General features: G+C 39.6%; 1 protein-coding gene across 1 annotated transcript in view; it reads right to left on the reverse strand.

Annotated features, from left to right (window-relative positions):
* Positions 1-13,526, reverse strand: part of chd6 (chromodomain helicase DNA binding protein 6) — a 99,887-nt gene that overhangs the window by 19,287 nt on the left and 67,074 nt on the right. The window contains exons 13-29 of the mRNA XM_085457273.1: positions 12,630-12,873; positions 11,357-11,533; positions 11,027-11,170; positions 10,757-10,855; positions 8,948-9,104; positions 8,334-8,544; positions 7,952-8,147; positions 6,811-6,975; positions 6,494-6,673; positions 6,061-6,171; positions 5,447-5,649; positions 4,898-4,978; positions 4,694-4,812; positions 4,354-4,513; positions 4,118-4,207; positions 3,766-3,869; positions 1,595-1,724 (exon numbers count right to left, since the gene is read on the reverse strand). Of these exons, the coding sequence (XP_085313399.1) occupies positions 1,595-1,724; positions 3,766-3,869; positions 4,118-4,207; positions 4,354-4,513; positions 4,694-4,812; positions 4,898-4,978; positions 5,447-5,649; positions 6,061-6,171; positions 6,494-6,673; positions 6,811-6,975; positions 7,952-8,147; positions 8,334-8,544; positions 8,948-9,104; positions 10,757-10,855; positions 11,027-11,170; positions 11,357-11,533; positions 12,630-12,873 (2,571 nt within the window). The remainder of the gene's footprint in view (positions 1-1,594; positions 1,725-3,765; positions 3,870-4,117; positions 4,208-4,353; positions 4,514-4,693; positions 4,813-4,897; positions 4,979-5,446; positions 5,650-6,060; positions 6,172-6,493; positions 6,674-6,810; positions 6,976-7,951; positions 8,148-8,333; positions 8,545-8,947; positions 9,105-10,756; positions 10,856-11,026; positions 11,171-11,356; positions 11,534-12,629; positions 12,874-13,526) is intronic.

Below are 13,526 nucleotides of genomic sequence, written 5' to 3' on the forward strand. Positions count from 1 at the left end.
TGCTCTGTAATGTCTGTCCTCTTACCATTGCTGGTATGGATTCCAAAATAAAAAAAAAAAAATAAAGTGTGCGTATGTATGTACATATATGTACTTGTGTGTGTAGATATATATGTATGTATATGTATGTGTGTTTGTTACTTGTAGTTATTACTGCCTGTTACCTGTGGTAATGCAATTTATAATTTATATATTCTGTATTCAGTTATGAAGGCTCTAATTGTTGGTTGCGAGCTGCCGCTTAGATGCTTGTATCTGCCCGGGGCTGTTGATGGGTCTGTATGCAATGATGGGCGTAGCTGCGGGAAGTTTATTGTTGTTTTTTTTTGTTGATGAGTGAGTATAGGGGTGGGATTTAATAAGTTTTCTTCGTCCCACTCCTTTTTCAGGCAAGTTTTGTTTTTTGTTTTGTGTATTTTATGTTCAATATAGGTATTTGTTGTGCCTGAAAATGAATAAATAAATGAAAAAATGAAATGAAAAAATCTTCCTGCTACACAGTCGCTGTGCTCAGCTGGGCGCAGCTTCAGGTTGAACAGGTAACAAAGCAAACGACAACTTCAATTACCTTCAGGAAGTGGATCAAAGCTTCCTGTTCAAATGTATGCGTCTAATCTTCACAGCGCTACCATTAGCCGAGGCAGCAGCAGCACCCAGAAAATAAATTTCCCACACTTTTCTCGGTCGTCTATTTCTCTGGCTCACTCCCTCTCTGACAGTTATTCCTTCGCGGCTCCTGGCAGCATTGCTTCTTCTTGCAAGACTTGTAAGTATAGTGAAACTACCAGAAAACATTACTGCTGAAGCTGATTTTAACAGTTCTTATAAACTGTTCATGGGTATGGTGAGCCTAAAATTGAATACTTTATGATAATGTCCTCACAATAGCTGTGAGCGTGTTAGTCTGTAAGCTATATGAAAAATATTATCTGGTTGTTATCACCATAACAAGCACCTTAATTCCACCCTGTGCATTTATAATTGTATGTCTACGTGCTTTCAATCTTCACACTCAGTATGTAAAGCAGGTGTGTGAGCGGGGAGGTGACAGTGTAAACAAATACAAACAGGGAACAAGAGGAGACAGGATGTGTTGGCAACCTGCTGTGAACACTACTACCAGCAGTACAAATAAATATATAAATAAAAGCGATGACTGGAAGAAGTACAAAGAACTGCTGAAGATCTGCAGGGAAGCTAATTAATGGCCCTGTGCTAAACAAAGAGGTTACTGAGGGTCAGCTGATAGAAACTGAGGTAATATCAACAAAGAATTTGTTTTTAATATGCACGACCAAAACACGGTGTGAGCTGCCACAGTAAGTTTTTGAGGCCTTTTTATAACGTGCTGAGAAGGGTCCCTGTGCCAAAACGATCAGTGTGTTTAATCATCGTTTCACATACCAAATCTAGTACGACGTACTCATATAAACATCTCATTGTTACACACACAGCAAAAAGAAAGACAAAAATTACAACAAACAGAAGATGATAATGTTTCGAATTTTCCCGAATACCCGAAAAACCTTTTCAGCAATCTATGAACACAATCGCGGTGGTCTGCTGTGTTGGTGTTTGTCTCCGTGTACCTTACCTGTCAGCGACGTCAGAGGCCACCTCTCCTCCTGCTTGCTCTGAGGACAGAGCTGTCACATCAGGCATCCCCACTCTTTCCAGAAAACACAAGTCTGGATCAGCACGCATTGCATTGTACCGCTCATATCCTGTCAGAGGAAAAACACTTTTACTAGTGTGAACAAGTATTTGAGGCAGCAGGACGTTTGCACATTGTGTATGCATGGAAAAACAAACACTTAATAAGTTAATAAACAATACATTATATCAGTAATGGAGCAATTATCAGCTGTTTTTTTCTTGAAGAAAGATTAAAACTCCATTATCATGTTTTGCTCTGCAGCCTTAGTAAGCTCAGCATAGCATGTTATAGTGTAGCAAGAACTAATATAACAGTGAAGTCTGAGTGGTGTTGGCATCTCCGAAAACATTAGAGCACTTTTGCAAATATGTGATGTTTTGATAAATCAAACAGATATTTGAAGTTTACACAGCACCATTCTCTCATAAAAATATCTTAAAAGTTTATTTTGTGACCCAGAAAGAGCAATATTTCAAACTCCGCCACTCTGCATTCCTCCGCCACTGCCTCGTTTGAGACGAAATGGATTCTGGGATATTGCATTTCGTCATTTCGAGCTGATTGGAGACCAAAACAGCCAATCAGATTTTTTTTTTGCATCCAAGTCTGTGATTGGCTGGTTTTGTGGCACAAATATAACGGTGTACAGAAAGAGTTGAGCGCGCACGGGCAGAAATGTTGAGAGCGCAAGCAACACATTGCGAGCAAAAACTGAGCGAGAGGGGCTGCTATTGTGTGCGTGTATGGATAATAGCAAACACTGAAATGCATTTTCTGCACGCAGCAATGAATTTTGTTCATTCAAATTTAGCTTTTCTTCATTCAAAATAAATTTCTCCTCAAAATGCAACACTTGCACCTGCAAATTTTTTTTACGTGTGCTCACATTTTTTTTTTACGTGCACTCAGAATAGTGGCACAAAAATAACGCCACAGTCAGTTACCATCTAACAAGCATCAGTCACAAGGCAAACGTATCTAATATCAACTGTTGTGAGTGGATGCTCGACATTATTGGTAGTTGATGTGAAATCAGTTACTTAAAACCTATTCACTCAGTCCTAGAGAGCGGTCAATGTCCCCCACTGTAACCACTGGTCTCTAAGGAAAAGTGTGTTTTCCGGGACAGGTTGGCATGTGCTTACTGGAGGTTGCAGACATTTGCTAGCTAGAATTTAGTCGCAAAGAGGTGCTGCACTGAAAAACCTCCTTGCTTTTAGTTGCTAACAGGTTGTCATGGTCATCAGTAGGTTGCACAGATAGTCCCAACTTGTCTCCAAAACAGTTGCAAACTACTGTTTGGAGGTAAATGAAAAGTGCAACACAACCTTCACTTTGAATCTGAATCTTCCCCGTTTCTGGTTTGCATCACATTTTTTCCAGTTTCACTATAGCTGGAAGAGTAAATGGCAAGTGTTTGCAGAAAGTTGGCTTCTTCCATGCAAACTAGAGTCAACCACAGCAATCTGCTAGTGAGCAAAGCATGCACGGTTAGGTTTTTGGTGCAGCTTTCCGACTGATTGCACCTGGCAACAGCGAGCAACCAATCACCAACCTGTTGGGGGATACACATTTACAGGGGACACAGGGGACTGCAGACCAGTCTCAAGGTCTGTATGACTGACACCTAATATAAAAACAACGGGATTGTCTACTTAATTAATTACTTCTTTCACCCAAACTAATAAATAAATCTAAAGCTATATGCACACAAGGGTTGATATGCTTAACCATCCCACCCAAGAAAAGTCAATATCTGGGAAACATATGACACATATATTCCTTTCCAATGAATGTTGGTAGGTGTCCAGTGATATTCTAAAGCAGTTTCTCATCTTCAGCAAAAAAAAAAAAAAAAAGTAAATAAATAAATAAACAAATAAAAATTGTGTAAACACAGATCTGAGAGTACTACACATTGCACACACAAATAACAGATGGCATCTATGTTTGTTCCTTAAAGTCTGTTCAAATTCAAGTCGAGCTTGGTAAAAATTTGTAAACAATTAACAACTGAATATTTATTAAAGCACACAGCAAAAAAAAAAAAAAAAAAAAGTAGATGCTGCATGGCAAAATATTGTGCCAAATGTGACATCTGTATTCACCATGTTTGTGAACCCCGATGAGGAGAGACTTGTCAGCTTCTGCATCCCACCATGACACTGGAATCTCTATGTAGTCGACGTCAGGTAGCGGCACCTCAAGTTTACTGTCAACACACACAAACAGTCCATCCGTCAGTGCTGTCAGCGTCAAGTCAGTGCACTAAAACACAAGCCAGTCAATCATATTTCCCTCCAACGTTAACAGTAAAAGATAAAATGTGAGCTTAAAAAAGTGGGAAGACCAAAATGCTGAACAAATCAGCTCATTTTAAGGTTTTCATTTCTTGCCAGATCTGGTCAGCAGTGCCAACTGATCTGACACTATGTGAATGATACGTTGTCTGCATCATACCTGGCAGGTACCCCCTCTAAACCTTGAGTGGCAGCTTCCCCTAGAACCTCCACCTTTAGGTAGTACAACATCCGCACCCTCAGTAGCACCCTGTGGAGTGAGAAAGGAGAAGCGGTGTCATAATCCATGTCGTAAACTCTGTATGTTGTAAATAAACACCACCAAACACACTCTAGTGTAAAATAAAGTCCTTCATGTAAGTAGTGATAAGCAAAAAGCTCTGTTAATGCACTGACTTGTTGCAGTGTTGTTTGAGGTGTTTCTTGTAGCTCTCATCCTGCAGCACCACCTCTGGGTTACAATGGACCAGCCAGTCAGCATTCTTCACCTCAGTAACATTCAGCTGATTCTTCAGCTTCTTCCCCTTCCTACCCCGAGGAACGGGAGCTGATAAACCTGCAATGCAGACAAGGAGGAAAAGAAAGATTCTCCACAGAGTTAATGCTACCAATTTAACTTTGTATTTATACCAGTAGTTAATCCTGGTCTATACATTCCAATACGTGGTGCAATCTTTAGGTCATAAGCTGACTTTATACTGTATATTGTAGCACATGTGCAGAGTAAAATGCTAACCAGAGTGATTTACGAGTGCCTGATCTTGGCCTTCCTTGGTGGGTGTGATCAGATCCCAGATGAAGCTCTTTATCTTGTCATCGCCTTTGTAGTGTCTCAGGCAGTAAACCAGAAGAGCCCTACACAACAAAAAGGAAACATGATGTGTCGGACTCTGGCTACTGCTAACAAACAGACGATAATGATGATTCCTCTTACTCTTACCTACAGATCACCTCCATGTCTCTCTCTGTGAGGTGCCATTTAAACCGACCATGGTTTAGGATATCCTTCCACCGACCCCACCTAGAAAGAACAGAGAGGGCGGACAGAAATGCACACAGGAAACAAATGAGATAGTAAAGGAAAATGCAGCAGATTTCTATCAGTGATCTGTTCTTTGAAACAAACTGTGTGTGATCACAACTTTATTGAAAATTTTCCACAACAAATCAAACTGAAAACTTTAATGTTGTATTTCGGCTCATTTACGTTCACACTTCAGCTCCCAAATTAAAAAACATATGAGATAAAGGTTAAGTCATTATTAATTATGCCACGCTGTCTAATGGCCATGAACTGCCAGCTGTTAGATGTCACCTGTTAAGCATGTATATGCATTCCTAAAACAAAAAATCATTCCACCGCTAAGGAGATATTCTGCAGCAGCTTGGAAAAAGAATGGTCTCCGTTTTGTCTTTCGAAATGAGTTTAAGAGTCTTGATGGTCTAATATGGCATATGCAGTTTTCTTTAACACACTCTCCGGTCCTACCCGAATATTAGAAGATTCTTTTCAACCCGGAAACATTCGGCACGGAGGTAGCGGCGGCTACGTTCACCCAGGCGACGAGTTCGACAAGGCCGCTCTTCTGAGTCGCTGTCCAGCTCTGAAAACTCCATCAGCTCATCATCCTCAAAGGAGTTGTAATGACGGGTCTGCTTCCTTACACGGGGTGTGTCAATTACCAGTGACTCCTGGATAGAAGATAAATGTAGACAGCCTCTGATCAAGAATTGCATGAGTCTTTCTAATAACAGGATGAAGTATTTTAAAGAAGGTTCTAACTAAGTTTTATCCTCTGGTGGTGTTCAAAAAGGAAAGAACCCTGAGGAAAAAGGGAAAGGATGAAGATCACAAACATCCTCATGTCACTGGGGGTTTCAGTTTTTAGGTGTTCGGAGCACAAAATACCATCCCCCCACACACACAGTTTAAAGACATCTCCAGTTTTAGGTGTGCATTCTACTTCAGTAAAACTGTAAAAAAGTTTTTTTTCATCCTTCTATTATTCACACTTTCAAGTCTGATGTTTTAGAGTATTCACATCCTTATTCCTTTTCTTTCATTCATCCCGTCTTGTTTTCATTTTCTGTCAGCCTCCTTACCTTCTCTGATTTGGAGTCTATCTCTACTTCAGCGATCTTGGCCCATTTCTGCCAGAAGTTGGGGTCATCCAGAGAAATGTCTGTTCTGTTACCTGATGAGATGAAACTGGCCTGAGGAACGAGAAGCAGAAGGCGGGGGGAAAAAATATTAAGACCCAAAATGATGTTTACTTGGTTTTGACACAAGCTGGCTTACGATCAAATGTTTGGTCTTAAGCTGCCAATTTCTCAGGTTTAGCACAAATATTTTGTACTAAGACATTTGATCTTCACGCCAAACTATTTAAAGTATTCCGCTTTCAGAGCTTGTGAACACCACCTAGACTATGGGGCCGAATTAAAACACCATTTGAGACCCTAAAAATCCCTCCAGTGTGCAGCCTTTTTTAAGTTTTAGGCTTTAAGGAGTTTAATGTTGTTTAAGAATTTCCACCTTAGCGAACGTGGAGCCTTTCCCTTCAGACTGGATGGTGATTGTCTGAGTTCTCCTCTGAAGTATCTGATCAATGTCTTCTTCACAAAATTTGGAGCCCTCGTCTTCTTCATCCATTAAGGCTCCATATGCTCCTTTTTTCAACAAATCCTCCACTTCCATCTTTGAAAGCTGCTGCACCTGTCGCAAAACAGACACAAGCTAGGATTTGAGGGTTTCTCTCCCTCATACATACACAGCAGACCATCTCACACCAAAATGAATACAGATTAAACAATCGTATACAATATAAGAATATCTCAAAACTAATCTCTTACTCCATTGAGGCTTCCTTTACGGTTGATGTCTTGAAGGACGGCTTTGTCCAGTCCCAGCTTTAGACTGGCTTTGTCAAACATTTCCCTCTCATACGAGTTTCTGGTGATCAGCCTGTAGACTTTCACCGCTTTGCTTTGGCCAATCCGGTGGCAGCGTGCCTGGGCCTATAACAGTAGGAAGCATGGAAGTGTAAAGCATTACATTTTACAGAGACTTTCTCTCAGCTTGGTTTGAAAATACTTTATGAGGGCCTGAGACTATTTATACATCATTAAAGAAAAGGTAAAGATCAAAGTAAATTTAAATCTGTAAGATTTGCATATTGTTTGCATCAGTGCTTGTGACTAACGTTTGCCAAATTCAGCATAACTGTAACATAATTATTCTATATTTTTATACACATTAGAGGTAGTGGTTAGGAAGAAGTAGGTCTGCTGTACATCTGCCCCTGTAATGCCGACCAGGATAAGGGGTAGAAAATGGAAGGATCGATATTTAGCTTCAATTACTTTCCAGAATTAAGTGTAAAGATAAATGAGTTTATAAGTTAAGAGAAATTGTTTTTAGCATGAGGATTCAACCATGTCTATTTAGGAGTTTCTATTTTTTTGTTTTTTTTTTAAACTAACTGTGCATGAGCACATTAACCTGTAGTTTAATTAGAGTGAATTTGTTCAACATTTAACAGATCAGCAAGAAAGACAAAAACAGGGACTTGACAAAATCAAAATCGACACGTTAATGAAAAATCTTCGTAACTGTAAAGATTTTAAGAAAGCTTGATACAAGATACAGAAACAGGCATTGCATCAGAGCCGGGAGAAGACTTATACCTTCCGAGTCAAGTAACACTGCATGCTCACTTCATTATTCAAGGCATCCTTTCAAGCGTGCATTTTGTCAACCACTGCAGTCCCACTATTCATCACAAATGTCACTACATATTACATGAATGAGACAAGCAGCAAGTTAGCACAGTCAAACGAGAGCATGATTAAGATAGATCTCCATCTTTTTTATGATGCTCTGACAACACAAATTCATTTGTATGTCAGTAGGCATTCTGGTCTCATCAGTTACATACAGCATGTGCAAATTTGTGACGGCTTCTTTGGATGCTTTACGCAGCTCTGTGCCCACCTGCAGGTCATTCTGGGGGTTCCAGTCTGAGTCAAAGATGATGCAGGTGTCAGCAGCTGTCAGGTTGATTCCCAGCCCTCCAGCTCTGGTGCAGAGAAGGAACACGAAGCGGTCTGAATCTGGCTTACAGAAGCGGTCGATGGCTGCCTGCCGCAGGTTCCCACGCACACGACCGTCAATGCGTTCATAGGTGTAGCTGGAGATAACACACCAACACAGATTTGAGGGTAAATCGACTTTTCCCCTTTCTCCTTTTTGAAAAATGTTGCATTTTTTTTTCCTTTTCAAATTTTCTTCTCTCTTTCCCAAATTACCTGACTAACATTTCCTTTACTCTGAATATTACCTCGCTCTTTTCTAGCCTGCTGTACTTTCCCCTTACCGCCTCTGTATGAGGTAGTCCTCAAGGATATCCAGACAGCGGACCATCTGGGAGAAGACTAGGACTTTATGTCCTCCGGCTAGCAGTTTTGGCAGCAGCTTATCGATCAGCACCAGTTTACCGGCTGCCTGGATCATGGCCTGCAGCTGGAAGTCTGGTGCTTCTGGACTGTGGCTCTTCTTGAAACTTTCCAGAATCTTCTCTTCAGCTCCTAGAAAAACAAAAGAAGGCAAAGGTAAAGCAAGTCAAGGCAAACCAAGGTACATTTATTTTATTTAAGCATTCTATGCTTGAAAGGAAAAACACCCAGAATCTGGGTGCATGGCACTACGCTTCAACACAGCTACCTCTCGCACTCATGGTTTCTTTCTAAACTGTTTTGACTCGCTGTTAGCTGACAACATGGTATTGTAAATATATTGTGCTAATACATTAATAAGTAATAAATTCAATAAATAATTCTGTTATCAAAGATGTGTACATAAAACAAAGGAGGCAGATTCATGCACACAAGGTCAATGAGTGTGGGAGTGGAGAGTGAGGGAGTGGGTGAACAACTGCTTGACTATGAATAATGAATAACAATCTGTGAGTGCTTGCATGTTTGCTCTCACCTGTGATAAGGTAAGGGTGGTTGCAGCACTTGCGAAGCTCCATCATGGTGTTAATGAGGTTGGGCATGTTGTGCTGGTTTGCTCCTTTGGACAGGAAAGAGAAGTTCTTCTCCAAGATGGCTCGGTAGTATTTCTTTTGAATGTTGGTCAGCTCAACCTGAAAAGAAGACGGGAAAGAAAAAAAGCATCCATTTAAAATTGTGTTTCTTTTTTTTAAGCAGCTGTTAAGTAATGACACAAGCCGATATAGCGTGCTGTGTGTCAGTGTTATGGAGAAGAAATCTTCAAGGGGACCTATTGATGCTTTCTCTTATTTTCCTCTTTGTCATACATCCTGTTGTAACAGTAGAGACAATAGAGACATGCGCTCAGTTACCCCAAGATAAAAAAAAAATTCTGATGTCGTTGTTTTCACAAACGCGGACTTGCACTGAAAACTGTTTTCTCTGTGCGGACCTCAACGAATTTAAACAAGCATGTTCTGACTTGACAGATCATCCTATAAAGTAGAAATTACTTACATTTTTAAGTTACACTGTTAATAATTTAACATGATGTCACAAGGTTTGCAGATGTATCAACAGCAGTTTTAATATGGCTACTGTGGAAAACAGATTTTAACAGTAAGCGCCGACAAATCTTTTGTGATTAACTTTATAAAAGGACAAAACACATCAATGGCATTCACTAAGAAGGTTTTACAGACAGGCAGAGCTGGGGGTGGGGGGGCTCTTATTTCTCATCATTAAGAGGTGGCAATATGCAAATGAATCTCAGCAGCTGAACAACAAGCACTAAAATGAGGAGAGCAAAAATCCCTCATTTTAACTTTGTCATAAAGTTCAGAAAAAAAATAAAATAAAATTACAAATTATTTGTAATTATACAAAATATATAAAATGTGTATCAGCTGCTAATAATCTAAATTGCATATTTAAAAAAAAAATAAAAATCTGTTGGGGCTGAGAGCGCCGTTTGTATAGTCGCACATCAGGTTGAACGTTAATGACTGTAAATTCTCGCCTATCTATCAGCACATAGAGTTTTTGCACTTATAACTAACTAAATAAAGACTGCGGGTTGAACGCTTTTTTGCGGGACTCATACCTGTTGTTGAAGTTGGACTTTCTCTTTCACAGCGCAAAATGTTTGAAAACGTGTGTAGCGGCTCTGTAAATGAATGCGCCTCCACGCTGCTCCCCCTGGTGGATACTTAAGAAATTACCACTGGTTTTCCTAAATACTGCTTATGGGAGTTACAATCGTGTTTGCATCGTCTGTACCTGTGCATGTGCAATGACAATAAAGTTGAATTCTATTCTATTCTGTTACAGGCAGGGTATATCATTACGGTTATCTATCAGTCGACAATCGGTCAAGAATTCCAACAGACATCCATCATGGTCCTGTCAGCGATGCGGTGGCCATTTTAAGTGGCTGTATCTGTATGTGTTTGGAATATGAAAGGAAACTGGAGCACCCAGAGGAAACAAGACCAGACACTCATCACAGATGAACACTCATTTTAATTAACTGACAACTTCATTTTAATTTCATTTTAATTTAGTTGTGTTTTAAGAGACTAATAAAGACTAATAATACTGATAAAAATAAGTGTAATTGCTGGATTCAGTATTGTTGCCAAGTGAATGAAGCTTTCATCAGTAATGTTTGATGAATCATTCAGCCATAACAGAATGCAGCAAGATAAAAATATTTCCCAGCAAAGAGCTCAGAGAACTGTAAAAATAGGAGCATTACTCCCATCTTACATTTCTATATCAAGCACACATGAAAACACAGCCGTACCTCTATAATCGTCTCTTCTTTAGGTGCGAGATTTTTCTCCACGTCATCTTTCAGTCTTCTTAGCATCATGGGTTTCAGAATGGCCTGAAGCTTCTTCACCTTTTGGAGAAATTAGACAAAGTGTGAATGCGATGCTCAGTAAGAGGAAAAAATAAACAGAGCGAAAGGCAAGATGGGCCGGAGAGAACAGCAATGTTAGCACACGACGTCAAAATTTTCATTTTTCTTGGTTAAAATCTAGAATGGAGGAAAACTGTAAACTGTGCATACCTGTTCGTCAGTCTTGAGGTCTCCAAATTCTTCGAGAAATGTGCTTTCTGAAGGGAACTGTAGTGGCTCCAGGAAGTTCAGCAGACTAAACAACTCCTCCACTGAGTTTTGCAGAGGGGTTCCTGTCAGCAGGACCTTGTGTTCCTGTTGGAATATGTACAATATACTGAAGAAATAAAATAACAACGAAATACACACATAATCTGCTGAGTTCATCTAAAAAAAAAAACCAAAAAAAAAAAAAAAAAACAATGGGATAAATAAGACTACATTTCAGCACTAAAACAACAGCCTTTTTTATTTTATTTTATATAGCACACACAGACTGACCAGGTTCATGAGTTTGAGACCCTCAAGCAGTTTGCAGTTCCTGTTTTTTAGCCGGTGGGCTTCATCGATCACCACACAGCGCCAGTGCAGCTTTCTCAGCTCTGGACAATCAGCCATGATCATCTCGAAAGTGGTGATCAGCCCATGAAACTTAAGCACACCTGGGATAGTGTTACCCTGTGAGAGAGGGAAGGGTGAGAATATAAACTTCATATTTCAGGATCAAGATAATCAAAAGGTTCATGTCAATATCACATCTGTGGTTCAGTTTTGATCCCAGTTTTCTTTGCTGCCTCTGATACACTTGTCTCTCTGCCCTTGTTATAAAAAAAGAAAAGGAAAACGCATATTTGGTATTTCAGGGGTGGACATTATAGAACTTTTGCTGACTAAGAAATAGAATAAAGAATGCCTCAAACAACAGAAACTGCTACACAGCTGCATTAGGCTCACATGACTAAACTTAGTATTCAAGCCCCTCGGATATCTGCGGAGATAAAAATTAAAGCTTGCATAATAAACGCATACACTATAGTAATGATAATTCTCTGTTATACATAAATAAGAAGCAATAAGAACCCTGATGCAACACTGTTATGTGTACAAGCCGAGTGAAAGCGAACGGGTGTTTAGCAACTGAATGGTATAATTTTTATTGATTTAAACACAAGCTGAAAATCATAAACAAAAACATCTGCTGTTTAACAGAGTCAGATAAATAAATACTGAGGTAGATGTTTAACAACATTGCAGTTATTTATGAGCAATAAAAATTTACTCTACAACTGCGATAACTCATTTGACCGACCACGAAAAATCATCAATCCAAAGACTCTGCGCCGTCTCCCAACTTTAACATTGGCTTTATCTGTATTTTTACTTCAGTTGGTCTATTTATTATGTAGGTGTTTATGCCTTTAGGTGTTTTGTCAAATAAAATACTGAAAAATGACACAATCTCGGTTTCTTACAGACTAAGCTTCAAGCGCAAGTACAGAACAAAGTTGAACTGATTACATTTTTTTTCCCAAAGGAGAAGCTGGACCCTGTAGCATTTCAATTTTTCCTATTAATTTAGTGATTGCAGAGCAAATAAAGACATTTTATATCACTGTAGAAGGCCCCAAAACCCCAACCTCTCTGGAATTTCAACAGGAATCAAACACCAAATATTTGAACACACCTTACATTTCAAAGCTACTAGAGAAACATAACACAGCTGATTCAGTTCCTGGCTGATCAATGAGAGGAGATGACTGCAGTCAAACATTACCTGTGGGTCTCTGTGAAACATCTCATACTGCAGGATCATCTGCCGGCTGATCTGCGAGCCGTGGTACACAATAACGTTCATGTGCGTCCATGTGCGAAACTCCCTCTCCCAGTTGGTGATGGTGGACAGAGGTGCGATGATGAGGAAGGGCCCGCGAATCCCCATGCTGAAGATCTCGTAGAGAAAGGTGATGGACTGAATTGTCTTTCCCAAACCCATCTCATCTGCTAGTATACAGTTTTTTCTAGGATGAAAACCAGAGGCATCCATTTGTGCAAATTATACAATAACTTCTTCATGTAATAGATTACAGTTTGTGTAAACATAATTGTCTCAACACATTTCTGATAATAACGTGAACTCTGCATCTCGTAACACGAATCAGTCAAACATACAAATGCTCCTCATCTAAATGATGACTTCTAATCTCATAAGTTAAAAACTAATTTAAAAAGTTTGAGGTTTTAAACATTAAAGCAAGGTTTGTTAAATTTTGCTTCTGTAATGACAGTAGAGCCAGACTTGTTTTACATCCCAACATGCATTTGCAGGAATTTTCTTTGACTTTTACGGTACACAGATTGGAAGACTGTTTCTCATGTGAAAGTGCTTTTGTGTTTTTGAAGTGAAAGGAAGTCTCACTGGTTTTCTGCACCACATTTGTACACGGGTCACATTTCGTGGAACTAATTTGTTTCAGGCCAGCAGTGGGGCTGACTTTAGTTTGAAATGCATTTAGAATGAAGCCATAAAATATGACAAGATTAGATACAGTACATCTATTGTCTCGTTTAGGTTAGGAGTTGCACTCATGTTTTATTTTGGGCCTCTGCTTCTTGCAATCAGGAAGTGCTCACCATGATTTTTAGTGTGTTTGCGTGATGTTTTAGTTTATGT

This window comes from Copadichromis virginalis, linkage group LG5, assembly GCF_057382275.1.
Source record: "Copadichromis virginalis isolate Kocher_CV1m ecotype Utaka linkage group LG5, C_Virginalis_male_GT1.1, whole genome shotgun sequence".
NCBI classification, from domain to species: Eukaryota; Metazoa; Chordata; class Actinopteri; order Cichliformes; family Cichlidae; genus Copadichromis; species Copadichromis virginalis.